Source organism: Aptenodytes patagonicus, chromosome 14 (genome assembly GCF_965638725.1).
Source record: "Aptenodytes patagonicus chromosome 14, bAptPat1.pri.cur, whole genome shotgun sequence".
NCBI classification, from domain to species: Eukaryota; Metazoa; Chordata; class Aves; order Sphenisciformes; family Spheniscidae; genus Aptenodytes; species Aptenodytes patagonicus.
In genome coordinates, this window is record NC_134962.1 from 3652849 (window position 1) to 3674434 (window position 21586).

The 21586-nt window shown below is 48.4% G+C and overlaps 1 protein-coding gene across 2 annotated transcripts in view; it reads right to left on the reverse strand.

The window, feature by feature from the left end:
- Window positions 1–5471: 5471 nt before the first annotated feature.
- SLCO4A1 (solute carrier organic anion transporter family member 4A1) overlaps window positions 5472–21586 on the reverse strand; it is a 28240-nt gene continuing 12125 nt past the window's right edge. The window contains exons 1-12 of one of the 2 annotated variants that reach the window (XM_076351903.1): window positions 20881–20932; window positions 19642–20621; window positions 18426–18516; window positions 17464–17585; window positions 17043–17154; window positions 11926–12080; window positions 11065–11260; window positions 10303–10468; window positions 9505–9677; window positions 9061–9125; window positions 8377–8525; window positions 5472–7581 (exon numbers count right to left, since the gene is read on the reverse strand). In XM_076351903.1, coding sequence (XP_076208018.1) covers window positions 7432–7581; window positions 8377–8525; window positions 9061–9125; window positions 9505–9677; window positions 10303–10468; window positions 11065–11260; window positions 11926–12080; window positions 17043–17154; window positions 17464–17585; window positions 18426–18516; window positions 19642–20467 — 2205 coding nt within the window. In that variant the 5' untranslated portion in view covers window positions 20468–20621; window positions 20881–20932 and the 3' untranslated portion in view covers window positions 5472–7431. Of the gene's footprint in view, window positions 7582–8376; window positions 8526–9060; window positions 9126–9504; window positions 9678–10302; window positions 10469–11064; window positions 11261–11925; window positions 12081–17042; window positions 17155–17463; window positions 17586–18425; window positions 18517–19641; window positions 20622–20880; window positions 20933–21586 lie in introns of those variants that run through there. The other variant, XM_076351902.1, reaches the window with a different exon arrangement.

Sequence of the window (21586 nt, forward strand, 5' to 3'; positions counted from 1 at the left end):
AGCAGTAACAAAAACATCCCTGTGTTATCAACACTGTTTCCAGCACAAATCCAAAACACAGCCCCATACTGGCTACTGTGAAGAAAATTAACTCTACCCCAGCCAAAACCAGCACAGCCTTCTAGATACACAACGTATTTGCAACTTCAGGCAAAGAGGCATTTGCAGATCTGAAGCTCCGCTAATGAGAGCAACCTTGTGCTTAGTGGGAATGTTAATCAATTAGACACGCAGAGCATTAATGATGTTTCTTTTGCCTAATTAGATTAGCAAAACATGAGTACAGCCACTTTTTTTTTTTTCCTTCCAGCTCTCCAGCTTGTGCCTCCCAAGGAGCACAACCCATCTGGCTCTGGGATGCTCCGGAGGGAGGTATTTCCCCAGGCAGCCCCGGGGCTGAGAGCAGCTGGGTTGTGCCCATACCCGCAGTCCCCAGTGCCCACCCTGGGGACGGGCAGGAGAGCACTGCGGGAGTGATGTGGGAAGATTTCTAGTTCTCCCTACAGCTTTTAAATTTTTGAGGCTGAAGGCAGAGGCTTAGCAGCTCATCAGTCTGCTCTGGGCTGCAGCAGGGACTCCCCTGAGCCCCAGCACCCACAGAGCTGGAGCACGTTGTTTAGGTGAATCTCGGGGAGGACCAGATGCTCTCCTGCTTCTTGAGCATTTGCAGGATTCACAAGGAATGTAAAACCCAGCTGGGCATTCCCATGAGCCATCCCACACGGAGCTACTGAGATCTCAACGATAACAACAGGGCTGTAAAAAAATGAGATGAGGCTTATCTCTAAGAGAAGAGCATCATTTGATTCAGAGCAAGACAAGAAGCAGATAAGATACCAGAAGCACTCACAAGTCCAGAATAATACCGACTTAAAAAGTGTGGGATCCCTGAAAAACACTGATAAACTGCCCCAAGGCTTCATCGGTTTTCTTCCTGGTTATCTGATTTATGCAGATGCAGGTAGCACCCTGCTTAGTGCCAGCTCCCCAGCGTAGAGAGAAAATTAAAGAAATACGCTGGAATAACGAGGGAATAGTCCTAGAGCAGATCCAAATGAAGTGTTAAAAGGATTGCACAAAACCAAATAATCTTCCCAGCTTGCTGGTTGGGAATTGAGGATTATCATGTAAAAAAAGAGGAAAATAAAGTTTGAACATATTCTTAAAGAAAGATTAACCACACATCGGAAATCCCCAGGTTGGGTTTCTTTAGCAGCTCGGGCTGTTTCTCAGGAGAAGCTGCTCTTCTGGACAGGGAGCAGCAAGTCTTTAAAAAGCCATTTAGATGGACAACCCCTAATTGATCCTGACTGATGTAAACAAGCACAAACTTAACGGTGCCCAACAACCTTTTGCTCCTGGTCTAAATGTTTCAGCGTAATTCACCGCATTTCCATGCAATGCCAGCTCTCCGCTAGCAATGGCAAAGGGGCACGATTTAACTTGACTCACTTGACTGCTGCCTTCAGCCAGTGGTGCAGGCGGTGAGTGCATGACCTGCACTTGAGCTGCTACGGACTCGTTGCTCAGTGAAGGAAGTTAATTGCCCGCCCTAGTTAAGTTAATAATCCACCTTTTTTGGTGCATCGAGCTCTACCCTATTGCTTTTTTTTCCCCAGAGTAAAACAAGAATTGGTGTCTGCACCTCCCAAGGCAAATCCACCGCCAATCCATCCTTAGGAATGAAGGCATGCAAAGATGACAGGTAGTTTACTTTTCCTATTAAAAGTGTTTCCAACAGATATTACTTGGGTGACAACTACTGGGCAGATTTTATCTGTAATGCCATAAAGGCTCGGATACCTCATGATTTTTAATTCTTACCTCTGCTGAGGTGGAAGGCTTTATCTGTGATTTCATAGACTTTCAAAGCATTGCTCCACTTGGAACAGGTTTTGTATTTTTAAACCAGGTTGCTAGAATAGTAAGAGATCACATTTTTCTTATTAGTTTGAACCAGGGCACATTAGTATGTCAAACATTCATCTCTAGAGCTACAGTTTCTATAGTTACTAGTGCATTAGTGTTTCACTGAACTACTGCAATATTAATTTTATAGTAGCTCTGCTTCCCCCTTACTAGAAGGGGAGGTCTGTAATGAGAGTTTTTGGTGAATTCATCCCATTGTACATATTTTTAGGAGGTTTTCAGGACCCTGTATTAACTGTGTTACTTGGTAATGAAGCAGGCAAGATGTAATACAACTGAAATTCTTAATTTAACATGAAATTTACTCTTCTATGTGTCTCTAGGAAATTGGATGGAGGGTTCCCGGCTGGAGAAGAAACGCAGCACCTCATTTGACGGAGCAGAATGGTCTTATTTTCATCTTCTAAAATTGCTTTGTGCAGGTCAATATGAAAACTTGAGGGAAGACAAGAAAATTTTGGCATTTATTTTGTTGCAGAGGAAATTATTTTGGCCACAGAAAATGCCAGCACATTCTGCTCCCTTGAGTCCCCTCGAACTGTTCGATAGAAATCCAGTGCCGTTCCCACAGCAGAGCCACAGCCACCCCACACACCTCCTGGCCACCACCACGTTTGCTGGGCTGAGTCTGCCCAGGCTGGTAAAACACACGCGTTTCCTTTAATCTGCCACTCTTCTCTATTGCTATTTGGTTTTAAAGCAAGCCAGAGAAGTTACTAATTATGAGGCTGATCCAGAGCCCGCTGGGCTCAATAAAAGCTTTACCACTGAGTTCAGCTGGACCAGAGCACCCTGGGGCCATTGTTGTGCTCCAAAACAAGCATCCTTTGCAACCGCAGGAAAACGCAGGTAGGCTTTTCTGCACTACAAAAACAAACACGGATCTCCTGTGGGGATGTAAAGATTTCATCCTCCTGTAGTTTAATTATTTTTTCACTTCTGTTCCTCACTCTGTGTTGCTTAGTTGACTTCAGTCAATTCAATTTCTGCCCTAAGCAAGAAAAGAGTCAGACCCGAGAAGTCTAATAGCGCGCAGGCAGAATAACACCGCTTGGTCTTGGCTAGCCAAGGCAAAATTTTGCTGTGGGGAGAAGCAGCTAAGAAATCACCTGTGAATCCCTCTTTGCATCGCCCAGATTGCTCTGGTGCTGCCACGTACCCCCCCTGCCAGCTTGTGGCAAGGCAGAGACAGCTTCAGTGCTCCTGCGTCACAGCCTTTACTCCCCTTCACGGTCAGTTATTAGCCGTTTGCAAGTTATGTTTTCCAAAAAGCCCAACAGCTCCACCGCCCAAAGCTTTACCAGTAAAGGGAAATTTGCTGCACAGCTCCAGCCTCTGACCCAGGGCATGCCCCAGCGCTGGGGGGGCTGGCACCCCCTTAGCTAGCCCTTCACCCCTAAAACCATCCTCGCTTTTGACTTCCAGCTTAGTGACAACACAGCAACAATGGTGCGTGAAGGGTAAAGGGGGATCGGCACGGGTTACCCTCCAGACAGAGGTAGGTAATCTTTTTGGGTGAAATGCAACGGTGAGTCTAGATGGCTGAGCCGCACACCGCAGAGAAGGGACGGTGCTGTTTTGGGAAGTGGAGTTGGGGGTTTTACCTTCACCTCACTCAGGGCGAGGTGAAAGGCTCAGGCTAATAGTGGTTGCAGTGATCACATGTGGGGGAAGAAGAAAACGAAGCAAGGAAAATATAAAGAGAGGAACTGCCTTTTGACTGACAGCTCAGAGCTCTCCATCCCTGCTTGGGAAGGGAAGGGAAAGCTTCGAATAAGAATTTATCAGCTTTCATGAAAATAATACAGCTGGCCTGTTTGAACCCTCACCTGCTGCATCACTTTCTGATTACAAATGATACCTGTTTTCCCTGGAAAGATGTTTCTAGATGCTAAAAGTTTACCTTGGACCGTATTTGGATCTTATAAAATACATTTGTAGTTTTGCTGGTGCAAATCCGGAATCCAGTGCGCCGGTCTGCCTTCCTCCTTTCTATGAAGCAACGAGAACTTGCCCTCAACCGGTGCCCAGAGGTGCTGGGAGAAGCCACCGCCGGTGCTGAAGCAAGCCCCGCTCCGCCGTGCTGCCGTCTCCATTGCCATCTAGCGGCACCGGGGCCACGGTCCCCACCCGCGCCCCACGCAGAACCCTGACCCACAGCGATGGGCCGCGGTCAGGAAAAGGCTCTGGGCCCCGCTCAAAAAAGGAGGTTTCTTTCTTTTGATGCAATTAAAACGTGCCAATCAGTTGGGGTTTTCTCCTTCCTGAATTATATTAATCTAAGTACAAAAAGTGAATTATCAGTATTTGCTCCTGTTCCCGTCTCTGGCAAGAACGAAGGCTGGGCTGCACGGGGAGGGAGCACGGGAAGCCGAGGGGGTGCAGCTGCCGGGACGGGGAGGCATCGAGGCTCTTCTGCACACCCGGGGAGTAGAAGAGAGGCCACAGCAGCAGGGAAAGGGTAGGAAGCTCCGCGAAACCATCTGTGTATCACATTCAAAGCTTTCATTTGCTGTCATTTTAAAACCTCCAGGAAGCTTCCAAACAAACTCTTCACTGGAGAAAAACGGCCTGGGGTTTTGTCTACAATATATCACATTCAGTTCTTCCTGCTTGGACTCCCTTCTGAGTGCTCATTTGTTTTACCTCCCCGTGGCTTTTCCTCAATACCAACCCCTGTTTGTTTGTATTCTTTAACAGCATGAATCACCCCTTAACAAACCCTAGGTGACACAGGACTTTGACCTTGTTTACGTAGCGTAGGTCTGGGAGAAACTCCACGGCTTTAAATGGGGTTGGTCTGTGGATGAAGGAAGGCAGCGAAGGTATTACCTTGTCCTCTTCGTTCTTCTTCCCCAGCAACCAAAAACCTCACTTTGCCTTCAAAAGCAATTATCCTCTGTCTCAGGAGGAGAGGGTAAATCAGTAGGAGACACCAACCCACAGGGTCTCAATGTCACCTGCCGTCCCACCAGTCAGACGATGCTGCCTGCAGCTCCTGTATCCACGAGGGGCTGTATTAACTAGTGTTTAAGCACAAACCTAAACCCAAACTCTCCTCCTTGGAGACACCACGATGACCTGCAGTGAAGCCTGGACCCCCATGGGGTGGCCCTGACCCCGTTAGCAGGAGGCTCTGCGGCACGGGCTTCCCAGGCAGCACGGATCCAGCCCACCCCTGCTGAGAACAGCAGCTGGGAAAGGGCGACAACCGATGAAAAACACGCACACAAGCACCTGTGAAATACTGATTATATTTCTATGCTTTTATGGCAATATAATACTTCATATGAGACTGGGAAACATACTTTCAAATATTTTGTTACCTGTACACCTACATAACCTATTTATGGAACAGGAACACCTTGTTGCTGCTTACTTAAATCTATGACTTACCAGCAACATCATAAATGCCCAGAATCCCACGAGCTTTTCTTTTGCTCTGGAAACAACACACTCAGATAAAGCTCATTTTATAAACACTAGAATTGCATTGCAATATCCATATATATATATATATATATTAAGAAAAACTTCTACCTTTCATAAATACATCATACATAAAATATGTTCCCAAAATACATTCATGCATTTTCCCCATCTAAGATCCCTGCTTGTACCCAAAGTGTCTGTAAGCTGGGAAGAGCAATCGCTGGGCAAGGCCTGGAGACAGGCTTGTGTTTGCAGGTGGCTCCAAACCCAGGTGGAGGTTGTGAAGAAGCCTTTGGTGTTTGGGTGGTGTTGGGGTTAACTCCTGCATCAGTGGGTCTAATCCTGCCTCCCTGGAAAAACAGGGCTCTCCTGCACGCTGTGCCCCATCAAACACCAGCCGCCCATGTTCAAGCAGCCAAAAGCCACCCTCCATCTCACCCTGAGCACTTCTAGTTTTTCCAGCAGTTACTGGAGATGCTCAAGTCTCTCCCAGTGCTTGACGGAGGCTGGGAAACAAGGGCTCTGGATGCGGGAAGGTCACTACCTGGCTTTGGTGGAAGGGGATCTGTGAATGGAGGAAGCTGCTTTCCTGACTGCCATCGACCTGAAGACCGACCACGCTCCCACCGCCGCCATCCCCGTCTGCAACGGGAACGGCTTCGCCTCCACTCTGAGAGTCGGTCCTTTGCTAACGAAGGAAACAAATGCCCATCTCGTGTCCGTTTATGAAAGCATAAATACACAAAATATACAAAAACATCTACAAAGTAATTCTAAGTAGCAGCTGGCACAAAAGAAGCACCAGTTTTGCAGCTCAATAATGTAGGTCCCGTCCCCGTGAACGTGGTTTATACAGTGTAGGAGTCCAGGGGCCGGCCATGGCCCTACCCCGGAGCTGTACCTGGATCGTGTGGCTGTGCAAATACAGGCAGACTAAGCACTAACCTCGCCTGATCTGGGTTGAGAGGGAAGCCAGACGGACGCCTGCCCAAATTCCACTTCCCCCCCCTCAGAAAGGTCCTGGTCAATATTGCAAGTGCACATTCAAAGGTCATTTTGGGAACGCTGCTCTCTCTACTCGCAAGCAGGCCAGTTACAAGTCAGCATCCCCTTTCCACAAGGCAGTCTATCGTTAGGGCAAGCTATCCCTTAAGCTAGCGGTCTAGAGACAAATTAAATTCATTCTGACTTTTCTCATCTACCCAAACTCAACGTCTTTACAGAGCAACCGAAGAGAAGCATTGCATAGATCTGTATCTCATGTCTTCCCGCACCCAACAAACAGCAAGAAATAAGTTCAAGTTTTGCACAGTACATTACAAAAGGCATCACCTTTAAACAACGCAAGAAAAAAAAAAAAGATGAAGTGTCACCACGGTGTAAACCCTGCAGTGAAATGAGGCAGTGAACATACGGTGCTCGGCAGCTCTCGGGGATGGCTGCCTGTAGTGTACTGATGAATTTGCTAGACAAATCTCCTCTCAAACCTCTCTCTCAATGCACAGTAATATGAATTTGCATAATTAGATAACCTGCTCCTGAACAAAAGGAGCGATGCTGTGTGTCACAGGAAGGAGGACGACACTGACGGGGCCGTCTGCTTTGCATACAGCAGTTTAAGGGCCAGTCGTCCTCTTTGCAATGCAGACTGCAGGACAGCAGGACTCTTTTCAGGCTTAGGAAGTCTCAACAGAAGTTTTGCTACAGTTGGCTTTACAATTGAGATATTAGAGCCCAGATACTCTGGTGGTTTAAACCCCACATGCTCCATTGGAGTTACCGGTGCTTATTTCCACGAGTGGAGAACGCCGTCCTTGCTTGTCACAGACATAGAATAAAGCTGTGGTAGCCCTTTCTTTAAATAAAATTAAATAACTGCATACGGCATCAGCGCACAATTTTAAATGTGCTTCTGCTGTTAATAGCAAGCACACCAGTGGTTAATTAAATTATTTATCTTGAACTAAAAAAAGTGATAATTTTGCCATTAATCTAAAAACCCCTAGGGAGTGCGTAACGTCTTCTCATCATATTTTTGAGACTGAGAAAGTCACTTGCACGTGTACAGCGCTATATATCCTCTTCAGCCGGCAGCGAAGGTTTGTGTTCCTGGAGGTCACAGTTGCCATTTTCAGACGCATCCGAGCTGCCCGGAGCCAACTCTGGTGGCGGGGGTTTGTAGAGTAAACAGGCGACTATAAAGAAGGTTGTCCCAAGCACCTGCAGCCATGAAGACATCCCGTTACTCTCTGCTCCCCCCAAAACCAGGCGCCTAGCCCTCATTCGGGATGAGATTTGCTGACCAAGCTTTGGGGATGAGATGATGCTGAAGGCCAGCCTGGGCAGCAGATCAGCGCACAGAGCCGGAGAGGGCAAAAATCTGAATTTAGCCAGCCCCATAGCAATGGGACAGTGAGAATCTGGAAAGCTGTTCAGCCCCACACGGACACCTGGAGCACAGTGCTGTGTGGACCAACACCGCCTGAGCCATTTGCTGGAAGGCTTTGGAAAGCCTCTTTATCACAGCAACTGCTAAACACTACTACCTAGGGCAAGTGCTTGTTTGGGAGCAGTTAAAATGATGGTTTTCAGCTAATAAATAAGAAACACACAGCTAAGCTCTCTTATTTTCTAGCAGTGATTGGGGAATGGTTATTTACAGCCTGCCCACAATGCCATCCCTCACTCTCACTAACACACCGCAGTTATATATTTTACTCCATTTCTAGCAAAAAATCACTTCAGTAACTGCTGGGAGAAGAGGAGATATTTCATATGGTGCAACAGAAGCTGTAAGCCTAGAAAGTAATGGGAATTTAAGAGAATGATGGTGCCTGGAGCGAAGCAAATGGAGCTTTTGCCTTCCCTGAGAACACTTCTTGTGTGAAGGTCTAATTTGGGGGGGAGGCGCAGATCAGGACAACCCAATTTTGTAAAATTCTCTCCCAGAGCAAAATGCTGTCTTCTAAAGACCTGCTCGCTTTATCAGAGAGTGAAGTTAACAGGCAGCATCACCTTGTAGACCAGTCCAGCGATGAGGGTGTATCGGCTCATGGCTGAGTTCTGGTAAACGTAGCAAGAACCTTGCTCACCGCACTGGTCCTGCCAGAGCAGGCAGGATTTGTCGATCATGGACCCAAAGGCGATGGGGCCAGGGATGCCTCCTGCGGGAAGAGAGAGCGGACCTTCAGTTTGGGCAGCACCTACGCGCCAGCCTTGCAAGACGCACGGTGCTTGCAGAAAAGCATCAGGCTCTGCTGCTACCATGATTAAACAAACTCATCCTGCAACACCTAGAGCCACAAGGTATCCAAAATACGCTGAATTTCAAGACCTGAGAGTCCAGCGGGTCTTTTGACCATCCTGGCCTGCACATTGCACAAGAGCCAAAAGACATACACAGGAGCTTCAACGCCTCTGCTCCTTTTTTCTTAAAATAAGGACATGTTGCCAGGACACTGCTCTTCTACCCCACCTGTGATGTGTTACAGAACTCTTCATTCAGTTTGCAAATCATTTGCAAAGGGAATTAGGTTTTTCTGAATGATGGCAAACAAGAGAAAGCATCCTCCTTTCAACAGCGCATGCCCTACCCCCTTCTTTTCCAACCCAACATGTTTTGTTCTTAGGTAACAGCTTGGCACATGCTCCAACAAGCCAACGGACCATACCGATGCCCAAATTCACTCTGTTCCATACCTAGTGTTCGTACTACAATCCACTGGATCCCGAGTGCGAATGACCTTTGCCTGTCAGAGACACACCTGGGGAACAAAAGGGGATTGTTTAAAAATGCTGCCAGGCTGCACGGCACCTCCCCGCCCTGCAACGCCGTGCACTTGGGTCCAGCATGCTTGGGACCTCCATCCCCTCTGGAGATTGAAGTTCACCACAGTGCAACGTCCCCCCACCACTGCTGCAAACTGGGACACACAGGTGGGTGCCTGATGTCAGAGGATAGAGCTGCCAATGCTAAAATTTGCCTTCCCAGCTAGACAGGGAAGGGAATTAGTCCCCATGTCTCCAAGCTGCCAGTAACAAGGTGGTTCCCATCACACCTTCCCCATGGCTTGAGCCAGCAGGATAAAGTAGAGAGGCGGATTCTTGCAGCGCTGGCGGAGGACGAGGCGATCCCGTGCTTACCGCAGCGTGGCCGTCAGGGCAGGAATACTGCTCAGGAAGGTGAAGAGGATCACCACGAACATGAAGAACAGGAGCAGGGGCCTTTTCGCACAAGAGGAGGTGCATTTCCCTGCCTCTGCGTGGCCGGGGCCGGGCAGGACAGTCTTCTCAACGCAGCTACACTCGTGATAGACCTGGGAAAGAAAGGCTGGTGGGTGCTTTGCCAAGGACAGCATGGTGATACTCAAAGCTTTAAAAAGAGAGAAATTCAGGGAGGGCAGAAACCGGCCGGTTTCACTCCCGGAGCGGAGCGAAGCGAAGCAGAAATCAAGCTGCATTCTTGACACACCCCTGTTTCAAAATAGGTTATTAAATAAGAGAAATTAACTTTGCCAGGCAGCCCTTGAATGCTGAATGTCATCATTACTCTTCTTAAGCCTTTGCCTGTCTCTATGAGCAACATGCTGGAAGGATGAGGAGGTGCATCATGTTCACTGAAGATGCTAAATAAGCATTGGGACAGGAATTCGGTGCCTACCAAGCTCCCCGCCTGCCTGGGTGATTTACCATGGATATCAGCGCAGTTTGACCCGGAGTGAGGCAAAACCGGTTGGACAAATTGAGAGAAGCAAAGCAGGGCAACCTCAGGGTACTTTCTGCCTTCATCCCAGGCGGTGCCTGAGAGCATCCATCCTGCACTGGGCTTTTACACTGATTTGCAGCAAAGCTCAAACCTGTGGACACTTTTGCAGAGCCCACCAAATCACTCCAAAGAAGATGTGCCACCACCTTGTTAATACACAGTGCTTTCAGACATACCTTCTTGCCATTCCTGAGGTTTTCAGACACTTTTTTGCACCCGGCGTGGCAGGGAGAGTAATACATAATGTCATCGCTCCCGCAGACAGGGCTGTAGGTCTCCTGTAGACAGTCACACTTGGTGTTGCAGGCTGCTGTCAGGTTTAGGCGGCCACCAGGCAAAGCACTAAGGGAAACACAGGAGCAGTCAGTGGGGAGACACTGAACAGCATTTTCCAGGAGGAAATGGGTAGAGCAAGAGAAGGAGAGGGCAGGACGGTAGGACATGCAGTGGATCCCCAAGTAGCATAAAGCCAGGCTTGGGAAGGGTTTCATCTCACCCAATTTTAACCATGAACAGGAATCGTGCCCTGGACCTGCGTCTTTCCCACAGCTACCAAGGGCGTTTAAGTGACCAGCTCATAGGGAGACACCTCCATTTGGAGAGGAGATTCCCACTTTTAGTCCAGTTTATCCCACTGGATAGAGAAGGGGGACCCTGTGAAGGCAACTGAGGAGTGGAGTATCTCACACTCTGGCACTGCTGATCTCCCCTCCCTCACTAAAGAGGGAGACTCTTCCATAAACTCCAACTAGATGCAAAAATTAGGACATCTATATTCTGGGTCTCACCCTCAGCATCTGCCTGTAAGACTGACTGGACACCACGTTCCATCACTAACACATTCACACGTGACTATCACCAGCGCTGTGTATTTGGAGTTATCCTTCTATTCTGACCAGGGCCATGCAGCACAAGACAGATGGGATGATTGTTATTACCTTCCCTCGTACATCTGGGTTACTCCTGCCATCGGCATGTTAGGGCAGTGAATAAAAAAAATGAATATAGCCAGCAGACTCGACACCGTGCAAAGTAAACACAATTTGATGATTCCTGAACAGCGGAGTTTAAATTTATTCACAAGGAATCCTCCCAGGAATGTGCCTCCCCCTCCAGCTGGCACGACCAGATAACCTGAAAAAAAAGGGGAAAAAACCCACAAGCAAGTTTAGAAATGTCAGCAAGGAGTTTTCATGTCTGAATACATTAACTGCAGTGTGCTTGCATGAGAATAACCCCTTGGTTGCTGCGTGGCTTCTTGGTGGGAGTTCAGTGGACTTTGCTGTGGTAGGTGGTCCTCCGTAACAGCTCAGGTAACGTGGCATGAGCCTGGTAAGGCAGCTTTTCCTATCCAGAGATCTTAAAACAGACTCTTTCAGGAGCACATTATGAGTATTGATGCTTGTTGGACACCACTTCCTTGGTCTACGATACGGCAGCTGAGTGAGGGTCTTCCCAGTTTCGGGATGCTGACAAAATATGTCCCCCAGTTCAGACATTTAGTTAATGTTTCCTGGTAATGCACTAGAAGGAACAGACTACAATTATTTTGCCTTCCTCTAGAGGGTAACAGATGGCTACAGAAGTGACACATTTCTTCCTGATGTCAGTAGATACAGCACTGAAAACACACTTGGTACAGATGTGCTGATGGGAAACGATCCTATCTAATAGCCGAAGAGGATAACCGCTCGTAAATGAACTGCAAAACATGTTTGTCTCCATTCTAAATGAGCTACAGTGCTCTTGTATTTGTAGGCAAAATGGGAAAACATTGCAAAAACCTTTGGTTTCCTTACCAAAAAAGGTAGCAGCTTCAGAGGCACTTAAACTAAACTGAGACTCCAGGAACTTGGGTCCAAATGTGGACATCCCAGCAATGAGGGTGGCTTCGGTCGCTCCCGCTAAGCAGAGGAAGATGAAGGTGGGGTTCTTCAGAAGCAGCAGTACTGATCTGGGAAGGACAAATATACTGGAATTGAATCACTGTGGCACATTTTGATTTCAGGTCTTTCCCCTATCTTCAAGTCAGAAGGACCACACGTAAGACGAGGCAGCATCCCGTCATTCTGCATCTCTTCAAAAGAAAAAAAACAAAAGGGAGCTAACTGGAGTTTGAAAGAGCAGTGAGCTTCTCCACTTATGCTTATCAAGTCCTACCAGCCAAGGAAGGATGCTGAGGATACCCTCACCTCTCCCTATGTAGCTGCGCAGAGTAGATGTTGTGGAGATAGTCTCCATTGCAGGTGGGGATCAACAAGTTTGCCCTCAAACTCTGCCTTTATATATAATGTCTCTCATGTGCCAACCTGCTCTGGCTCTTGTTCCTACTGGGTGTTGTCCTGACTATCTTCAGGCGCCTAACAGACATGCTTACCCTGGTCGTCTTTTATAGCCCCGTTGGCTACAACCAACGGTCAAGGGAATCTGAGGAACGAAAACCAAACACCTAAAACAGGAGGGAATAATCCAGGATCTCATGAGGGCACCAGATGGGTCTATTTATCTCATGTGCATGTTCAAAATGGGGATTGGATACCAGCAGTGTGTGTGTGATATAATTCATACCCAGGGCGCCTATGACTGCTGTATGGACAATTTCAGCTGTAATTTTCCAACATTTAGGGTCAGGCTGAGTATTTTCCATTCCTAAATGGGGCAATACTGAAAGGACACTACTCCTTACCAGATCTCAATCATTTCAAGGTTTTATTAGTCCCTGATGGCAGTTATCTTGGGACTCCCGACTCAACCAAGAGCAGGGAACAAAGTTGTGTTACATCCTCACATACGCACATGCTACTCATGTGCACCCATGTCCTCATGAGAATTACAATCTCTGATAACCATGGATGTTTTGCAGCTCAGGGAAATACCAAGCAAACTTTTCTATATGGAGGAAACACCTCCAAGACACCTTATATCCCACTGGAAAACAGAACGCAATCTTTCTCTCACAATCTAAGCACAGTTTTACTTTAAGCTTAATGTGTAAGTTGAGCAAATACATTTTATTTTCGACCCACCGGGATTTAGTAGAGAGCCACAGATATGCCTTAAAAATTGCCATGTGTCATTTATATGCGGAAAGATGATCCAGCAACAATTCCATCTCCGAGACACAGAAACACCCTCGGGCACACGGGATGGTCTCAATTATATCTCACTATCTCGGATATTGGACTAAGAGGGTTGACACTGCTTTGCAGGGAGTGTTTTGTAACGAGCTTGAAATTCTGCGGCATGACTTTCCCCAATCCTAGCCTGAACCAGTACCACAGATCATCCCATTTCTGAGACAGGCACAAACCTGCCATCCCGCAGCGACGGCAGCAATAGGGATGCCGCGGGATGCTCACTGAACTGAAAGGCACAGTCACTTACCACCTACTGCTTTGGAGGAAATGTAAAATCAGAGAAAACCTACTGTAGTACAACCGAGTGAGACGTGCTCTGGCTCAGCATCAGATTTAGGCAACTTTACCCACATAAAGTGGAGAATTTTATTATACCAAAAGAACAAAGAAGCTGAAGGACAAAATACCCCACATTCTTACACCTTGATTACAGGGGACTTTATACTAACCCTCGTCTAGCTGTTGGGATTAGTTTAATTTACTAAACTATTTTCCAGGAATGATCTTTTCAACTGTGCTTTATTTGGAAGCACAAATAGTTTCTCTTAGCGAGAAAACACTTGTGGACCTTGTGGCTGATGTAGAAAATGTACAATGCCTTCACCTTTTTACAGTTCAAGGAAAAGAGAGGAGCTGTCCCCTGGCACTAGCGTGACTTCGTGCCTGCTGGCCAAAGGTTACAGGTTAGACTTGCAGGTAGGAAAATGCAGAGGCACTCCTTTCAGCGCTAAGAGTAAGGGTTTACTCACGTAATTTAATCTGTTTGTAGACAGAAGATGTAGTTGTGAGGAGCTACGGCATATAAAACCTTACCAAAGTCAACACAGACCTTTTCATTGCTATCAGTAGGACTTTAAACACACCCAGAAACGACCTAACTCTTGAACAGTCTTGACTGCCCTCAGTTCTTGCAGCCAAAGGGATTATTTCTGGAGGCTCAGCACTGCCAAGAGAAGAATCCCACCATCTATAAAAACCTGATCCTGCAAGTCTTTACCGATATGGGCACATATAGGTACTCTTTCCTCATGTAATGGTCCTGCTGAGTAGGTTGGGACCACCTGTACAATCAAAGCCTGCTCCTCTGAGAAACACTTGCATGCCCAGGACACCCCAGACTGTAACAGAGTATGGCCACAAGCTAATGAGTCATTAACAAGACAGATATTTATGCAATCTTAGAGCATGTGAACGAGGACTTTTCCAGCACAAAATGACACCTACTGTCACCACCACCAAGGGAATGGAGGGCAGTACGTACATCCTGCAGGAACGTAAACCAATCTCCCTTTACAACGCACAGAAGCTGCAGTAAAGCCACGAGACAAACGCAAGCCCCACCCTGCCACCTAACCCAAGAGGGACGAGTGAAATATTGACCACAGCTTCTCGTGTTGAAGATCAGGGCTTGACAGACCAGTGAATGATCCTCACAAACTCTGTCCCGTAGCTCGCTAGGACAAAGCCTCCTCTCCTGGCACAGCTCTACGTGTCTTCTGTTTGAATCCCTCTGCACTGACAGCAGGGGTTATTTCATGAGAGCAATCATATGGAACCAGAGAAAGGAAAATGCTATATTATCAGGCCTTTTCAACCCAAGAATTAAGACAGACACTTAATCCCCTGTCTCTTCAGGGCAGAAGATTAAGCTGTATGGGCTGCATTCCTGTAAGCTCCTGCTCTTAGGCAGCACTGTGAATACAGCAATTCATTAAGCTCGCCTAGAAAGGACCTGATGGCATGGAATAGTATTTTATTTCATTAGTATTTCTGCTTATCTTTGTGAGACTCTTACTGTCCGTACTGTGAGAAAATATGTAGCATCCGACCCCTTACTAAAACAAAAGCAACAGTGTCCTTTGGCCTTGCTCTCCAGCCTGGTCCACGTGTCCCCAAGAGCTGCACACACAGATGTGATCTCCTCTTTAATGCAAGTTTTCAGAATAGCAACCCTTTAAGGCACTTCCCTTTTATTAATCAAAAGCAGGGAACACAAAAGTCTGTTGGGTTTTTGCTTTCAAACGAAAACCACACTAAGGTCTGGACTGATCTGAATTATCTGATAGGAGTTGCCCACCTTCAGGTATTTGTTCTTCAGGAACGAGGGGTGAAAGACGATGGTCCCGGAGGAGGACTGCCTCCATACCTGCTGTCGGACAGCCTTCACCAAGAAACAGTGGGAGCTTTGTTCCAGATAAGCAAGAAAAGCATCAACCACTGAATTTCATCCCTCTCTGCTACCCTGTTTGTGTTGGTTTTAGCCACAACCTTATCATTATTTAAATGCAGGTTTTGAATTTAATTTCCGTGCGGAGAATATGCCGTGACCTCGGAAAATGGCACCCAGTCAAGAATGCCATTTAATAACAGTATTGAAATCTGTTCAATGTAATATTCTTCATAAAACTGCCTTAACCCCTGGTAAACTTCCTATGAAGTGTCCAAGAATTTCAGACCAATGTGAGTAGTTGCACTGACACAACACAGAGCGACTGCTGCTGAAAACTCCCGTACTGAGCACCTGCTTCGATCCTCCTCTGCCAGCACAAAGACAAACACCACAGCTAGGGTTCAGAAGTAACTGCTGGCAGCGGCACGGGGTTTGGCAACACCGAGTGTTTGCCTTTGCGTGGGGCAGCCATCACACATGGATGCAAACTCCTCCCTAAGAATGGTCCCGGGAGAAATACAAAAAGGAAAAATCCCCTTACTGACTGCAAGCTCCAAAAGGAATTGGCACCCAGACATCTCTGCAACATCCAGAGCTTGCACACTAGCTAAACGCAAGCTGTAAATAAAGCAGCACCTCTCCTCTTGCCTTCCATTTAAATACAACTGAACACAAAAAAACCCATAAGGATTTCAAAGATCCATAGCAAATGTTTCCAGGTTAAAAGACCACATTTTATTTTGGCCACTCGCTTGTTCCCACCCAGGATCCCTTTAAACCATTTCCTACCAAACCTCCTTTGGTGCAAGCATGCTCGCCCACACCACAGAGCCAAGCAGCAGCCCTGTGATTAAGCGCGCTGCTGTGTCACTGCCTTGCAGGAGAGATAAGAAGTAGTAACACATAAAAGGTGGCTGGAAGATGCAAAGGCAAAAGAAAAAAAAAAGGAAACTAAGAATAAAAGAGAAAGGGAACTGAAAGCTACAGTGCAGGATATCTTGTTCCCTGGATTTGGAATGGAGCTGTAAGAGTCGGGGGTTTAGTTTCCTCTCTTTTCTCATTAAAAGGACAAAACAGGGATCTAACACAAGTGAAAACAGAGGAAAGGTAGAAAAGCCCTGTGGGGACGGAGGGGAGGAGATGTTGGACAGCACCCAATTGGGCCAGGTGAGGCCAGACACAAGCAGACAGGAAGAAATAATGCCGCCGGGGAGAGGGAACGAGATGGCAATGCCTGTGCATCTCCTATCACCTAAAGGCTGGCACCAAGCCACTCTCGGTGAAACTCCGCGTGTTGCATATGACTGCAGGCGGATCTTCACACATGGATGTGAGCTTCTGAAAACCACAGGCAGGACCAGCCACTTGTCCCCCGCTCTCCCACGCGATCCCCAGCACAATTTCTAGTTCAGACCATTTGCCGAGAGCCCCCAGCCGCTGACGGGACCAGGAGCTTTGCAACCTCCTCTGCAAGACAGCGCCATCGCTACATTTGAAGATGGGCAAAACCTTTTAGCTAGCATTGCAGAAAGCAAGTTCAGTTTGGGCCCCATTGCTCTCACTTCTGGGGAGGGCTCCCTGAACCTCAGGCATGGGGTGGTTTTCTCACCGAGGCAGATCTTTAACTGTTTTCCCAAAGTCCGGATCCGATGCTTTTTTGTGGCTCCCGTCCTTTAGCTGATGAGCCTCTGACACCCTCATTACGATATACCGCTGGGATCCTGAAAACGAGAGGCAAACGGGAACAAGGAGCATGAGAGACATGGGATGCGGATGCTACTGAAGCGGTGGATTTGCAGGGGGAAAATCCAACGCTACATCCTCCCTCCACCAACGGCTGCAAGGAAGGAGCAGGGAAACAGGCAGCTGGAAAGCCGCAGGGGTGAAATCCATGTAGGAATTACAATTTAAACACTGGAAGCTCTTCCTCTACCCCTGTGTCCCCAGCCACACACGTGCATAAGGATGCAAGCCCCAAGGCGAGCATGAGTACCGTGCAGTCCCAGCCCCAATTCCGTGGAGTCGCGTACCTGGGAGGCGCTGGGGATACCCCAGGATGGGGATGGAGATGAGGAGGGAGGCTGCTCCGGCCCCAAGGAAGCCGATCCACCATGCTCCCACCCACAGCGTGTTCTCTGGGGTGATGTCAATCCTGTAAGAAACGAAGTTGAAAGGACACAAGGGAGAGAGGCGGCGGTTTGAAATGGAGCAGGACAGCTCGGCGTGCCTCTTGCTGAAGCTGGCAGGGGTCGGCGGGACACGGGGGGGGACATCAGCAAAGGAAACCGAGCTCTGGCCTCCCCCATGGCGATCTGCTGGGGATACCACACCCACCATCCCTCCTGCCACACCAGAGGGCTGCCTGCCTTAGCGGAGAGCACAACACTTAACAAGCCCCAGAAACTACATCATTTAATTCTCCTTTAATCTCTGGCTTGCACATTCACCTCTCCCCATTTCATTTGTGCTCTGGGGGTTGCTGTGATCCTTCTTCCACCCCAGAGCCACCCTTTGCAAGAAAACTGGTGGAAACAAGCCATTCCATCCCCTGGAAACCCGCTCCCCCTTTTTAACCCATTCATCTGCCAAAGAGCCTGAAAGGAGATAAGAATAAATTACAAATACTAGGGAGCAAGGAGGGACTAAGCATCCTGGCTGGATTACCCGGCGGACGAGCAGCACTGCTGGTAGCATTGCCTCATCAGGGAACTCATTCAAAAAATTCACCTGCTGCCCGTAGCCTCATTAGCGCAGGCAGCGCAGCGTGAGGAAGGATTTAAGCTGACAGGTTTGTTAGCGATTTTCTTCCAGCAACAGCACTAATGCAAGCCACCCTTCCAGCCTCAGCACCCCCGCAGAAACACTGCTGAACACCATGGGCACGTTTTCACCCAGCCACCAGGTCATTTCTCCAGATTATTATTTTTTTTTTACCCCAAAGGAAACATATAGCATAAAGGAAAAGGAACAAGATTATTTTTCAGCGACTTACTCTCTGCCAATTTCAGTATAAATATTTAGAAACATTCCTCCTACCAGATAACCCGCTGCAGGCCCAAGGATTGCAGCAGTGTAGAAAACAGCTGAAAGGGAAAACAAGCCGTGTTAGACAAATAGCAGTGTTTCAGCCAGGGATGCTGTGGAGCACTGCCGGTGCCCAGCATCCCCTGTCCCACCACAGCCTGATTCCCTCCTGGATCCGGGATGCTCAGCCTCCTGCTGCCTCGCACCCCACTCCCTAAGCCACTGAGAAACAAAGCCAGACAGTTTTGACAAGTTTTCATCTCACGCTTATGTCCCAGGGAAACTTTTGCATCCAACCTAGGAATTTTTATAGCATGGGGCAGGCAAAATCGGTTCAGTGGAAAACCGTATTTATGTAGTTACTGTTTTATTATTTAGCAGGGACGTAGCTGACCCCGCTGCCACATCCTGACTGCTGGCGTGATGAGCAGCGGCGTTGTCTCCCCGCTGACAATACGCAGCGTCTACGCTAAACGTGGCACCAATGGCACTTATTTTGGTTTGCTGCCGTGGAAAGATCATCACCTTACTGATGATCCCCTTGTGATCTCCTTCTCTCCCTGCACAGCCTTCTGATACAACAGTATGGGCAGACTGCTAAATTTTGAAATTGGTGAAAGGTCAGCCGTTTCAGCAATTTCACCCAATAGGACTGTATTTGGCAATTGCAAAGTGATCAGTGATACAGAGCAGAGGAGTGAGCTGAGCCTCTTCCCTCGGTGAAGCTTGGCTGTGCTTTGTGCCAGCAGCATCTGAGCAGCCCAGCGACCGTCCCTGCTGTGCTACGGCACTAAAGGGGTGATGTCCCCTCGCACGGATCGGGTATGGCCTTACGGTTGTTCGCCAGAGATGCTAATGCCACGCACGCGCTGGGGCACGCTGGGGGGCTCTCCCCAGCTGGCCCCGTGCCGGGAACAGGAGGCACCTCCTGATCCGCAGGGCATGCGTTGCAGGAGTGAAAATACCCAGCTGCACTTACAGCTCCTGCCTGTAAATAATCAAAATCTCCCCAATAGCTGCCCCTTCCCTCTGTTTACCACCTCGCCCGTTATCGGGAACAAAAGACTGGGAGCACCTCTCGTGAAACTGCTCAGCGTGACCTGTTTGGTGCCAAGGCAGATGGACCGGCTCTCCCTCCCATCGCCCAGCTCATGGGTTCAAGCTGCCCCTCTGGCTCAACTCACCAATGTACACGGGGGAGTAGTTAGTCTTGACGTTTTCATCTAAATAGGTGACGCCGAGCGTGTAGAGCGGCGTGGCTCCCATCCCGTGCAGGAACTGCCCCAGCATGAAGACGAACCTGTAGCCAGAGAGGCTGGAGGCAGCCTGGGCGCAGGGCAGGCTCTGGTTCCCCCCGCAGATGCCCACCTCCGCTGCCGAATGCACCTCGTACCGTCCTGTGGTGAAGTGGGGCAAGGCAAAGAGCAGGGAGCCCAAGCCCATGACCAGCACGCCCCAACCCAGCCATTGCGGTTTGTGTCCGTTTCCCCCAAAATAGCTGACAAAGGTCAAGCAGATGCATGCCGCGATGTCGTAGGAGCTGGCGATCAGCCCGCTCTGATAGCTGCGGAGGTCGAAGCGCCGCTCGATGGAGGTGATGACCGTGTTGATGAAGCCGTTCACCGTCATGCCTTGCAGGAAGGAGGCCACGCAGAGGAAGAACAAGATGCCCTTGGACGTGTTAAAGAGCTGTAAGCACCTGGGGGTGAACCCCCCCCAGCCGCATGCCAGTTCCTCCCCTTCAGCCGACACATATTTAATCCCTTTGCCGAATTGGGTCTCCTCCTCTCCCGGGTTGGTGGAGCAGAGGGGTTCGGCGCACGAGTCGGAGGGGCTTGGCGCGCCAGAAGACGCCGTGCCATTGCTCAGCGGGGTGCCGCATGGCTCCCGCCTGCTCGGGGCATCGAAGGTCTGGCCGGCCTCGCCGGGAGGAGGAGACGGGTGGGAGAAGTTGAGTGTCTGAGCGAAACAGAAGCCATTTTCTCCGGTTGAATTCTGGGGCGTTGCCATGAACAGGAACGCAGAGTCGAGCGGCAGGTCAAGGTGGGGCTGGTGGCCGGGGCGGCTTCGTGGGGCAGCGAGGACCTGCCTACCCGGGAGATGCAATTTTCGGCACTTACATCAGTAGGGAGATGGCGAAGGTCTGAGCCAGGACCATTGCGATCTGTGAAGAAAGAATTTTTACACATACCTTTGTATAAAAACATGCCCCGAACCTTCAAATATTGTTTCTTTCTTTCTTTTTTTTTTTAATAAGTATTAGCATTTCACTGCGCAGTTCAGCTGGACGTGTGCCCTCCACCACGGGGTGTGTTGGTACCCCAAGTATTGGGGCACCATTAATATTACAGAAAAACCCAAAACATCCAAGAGCATTAAAAAAAAAAAAAAAAAAAGAGCACCTCTAAAGGCAGCCTCCCTACCAGCTGAAGCCCCTTATCCTCCTCTCGAAGAAACCCTGGTTAGACGCCGGACCCTCACAACCTCTGTCCCTCTTCTTCCCCCTGCAGAGAATGGCGTGCACAGCTACAAGTTTCCCACTGTTAAAAGTCCTTTGGTCTCTCTTCCACACTCTGCCAATAACAGTTTATAATTATCCTGAAAAGTTTCCACAGTCAGATTGATTTTATTCCAAGCCCTCAGATCTGTTTACAACTATTCAGTAAAATCCTTTCTATAACTAATTAGACTACATGCCATTTCAGAGCGAGCTGGAGGGCAGAGGCAGCTGACTCTAACCTGATTACCGATGCAGACTGCATTCTTTCAACCGGTTGCTGTGCATCTCAGCACCTGATCATGCCAGCAACCAAGAGTATTTTTTCTTAAATGCCTTGGCTGAACTATAAATGATGAAAACAATAAGGTTCTCCCTTGAATACTGGTCTTAAATATGCAACAAACGCGAGGCAAGAACTGTTTTATTAGAGAGCATCTTCAAAGCATCCTGTATTTCCCAATATTTTTTTGTCAGCATCTGTTCAAGAGATTCCTATAAAAATGTTCCTCTTGAGATCGCAATCAGCCTCATCAACAGGGAACGGGAAAAACAGGCACTTATTTTCCCAATAAAATGAACCTTGTTCAGATCACTGTAACCTGGGAATATTGCTGCCTTTGGTGAATAAA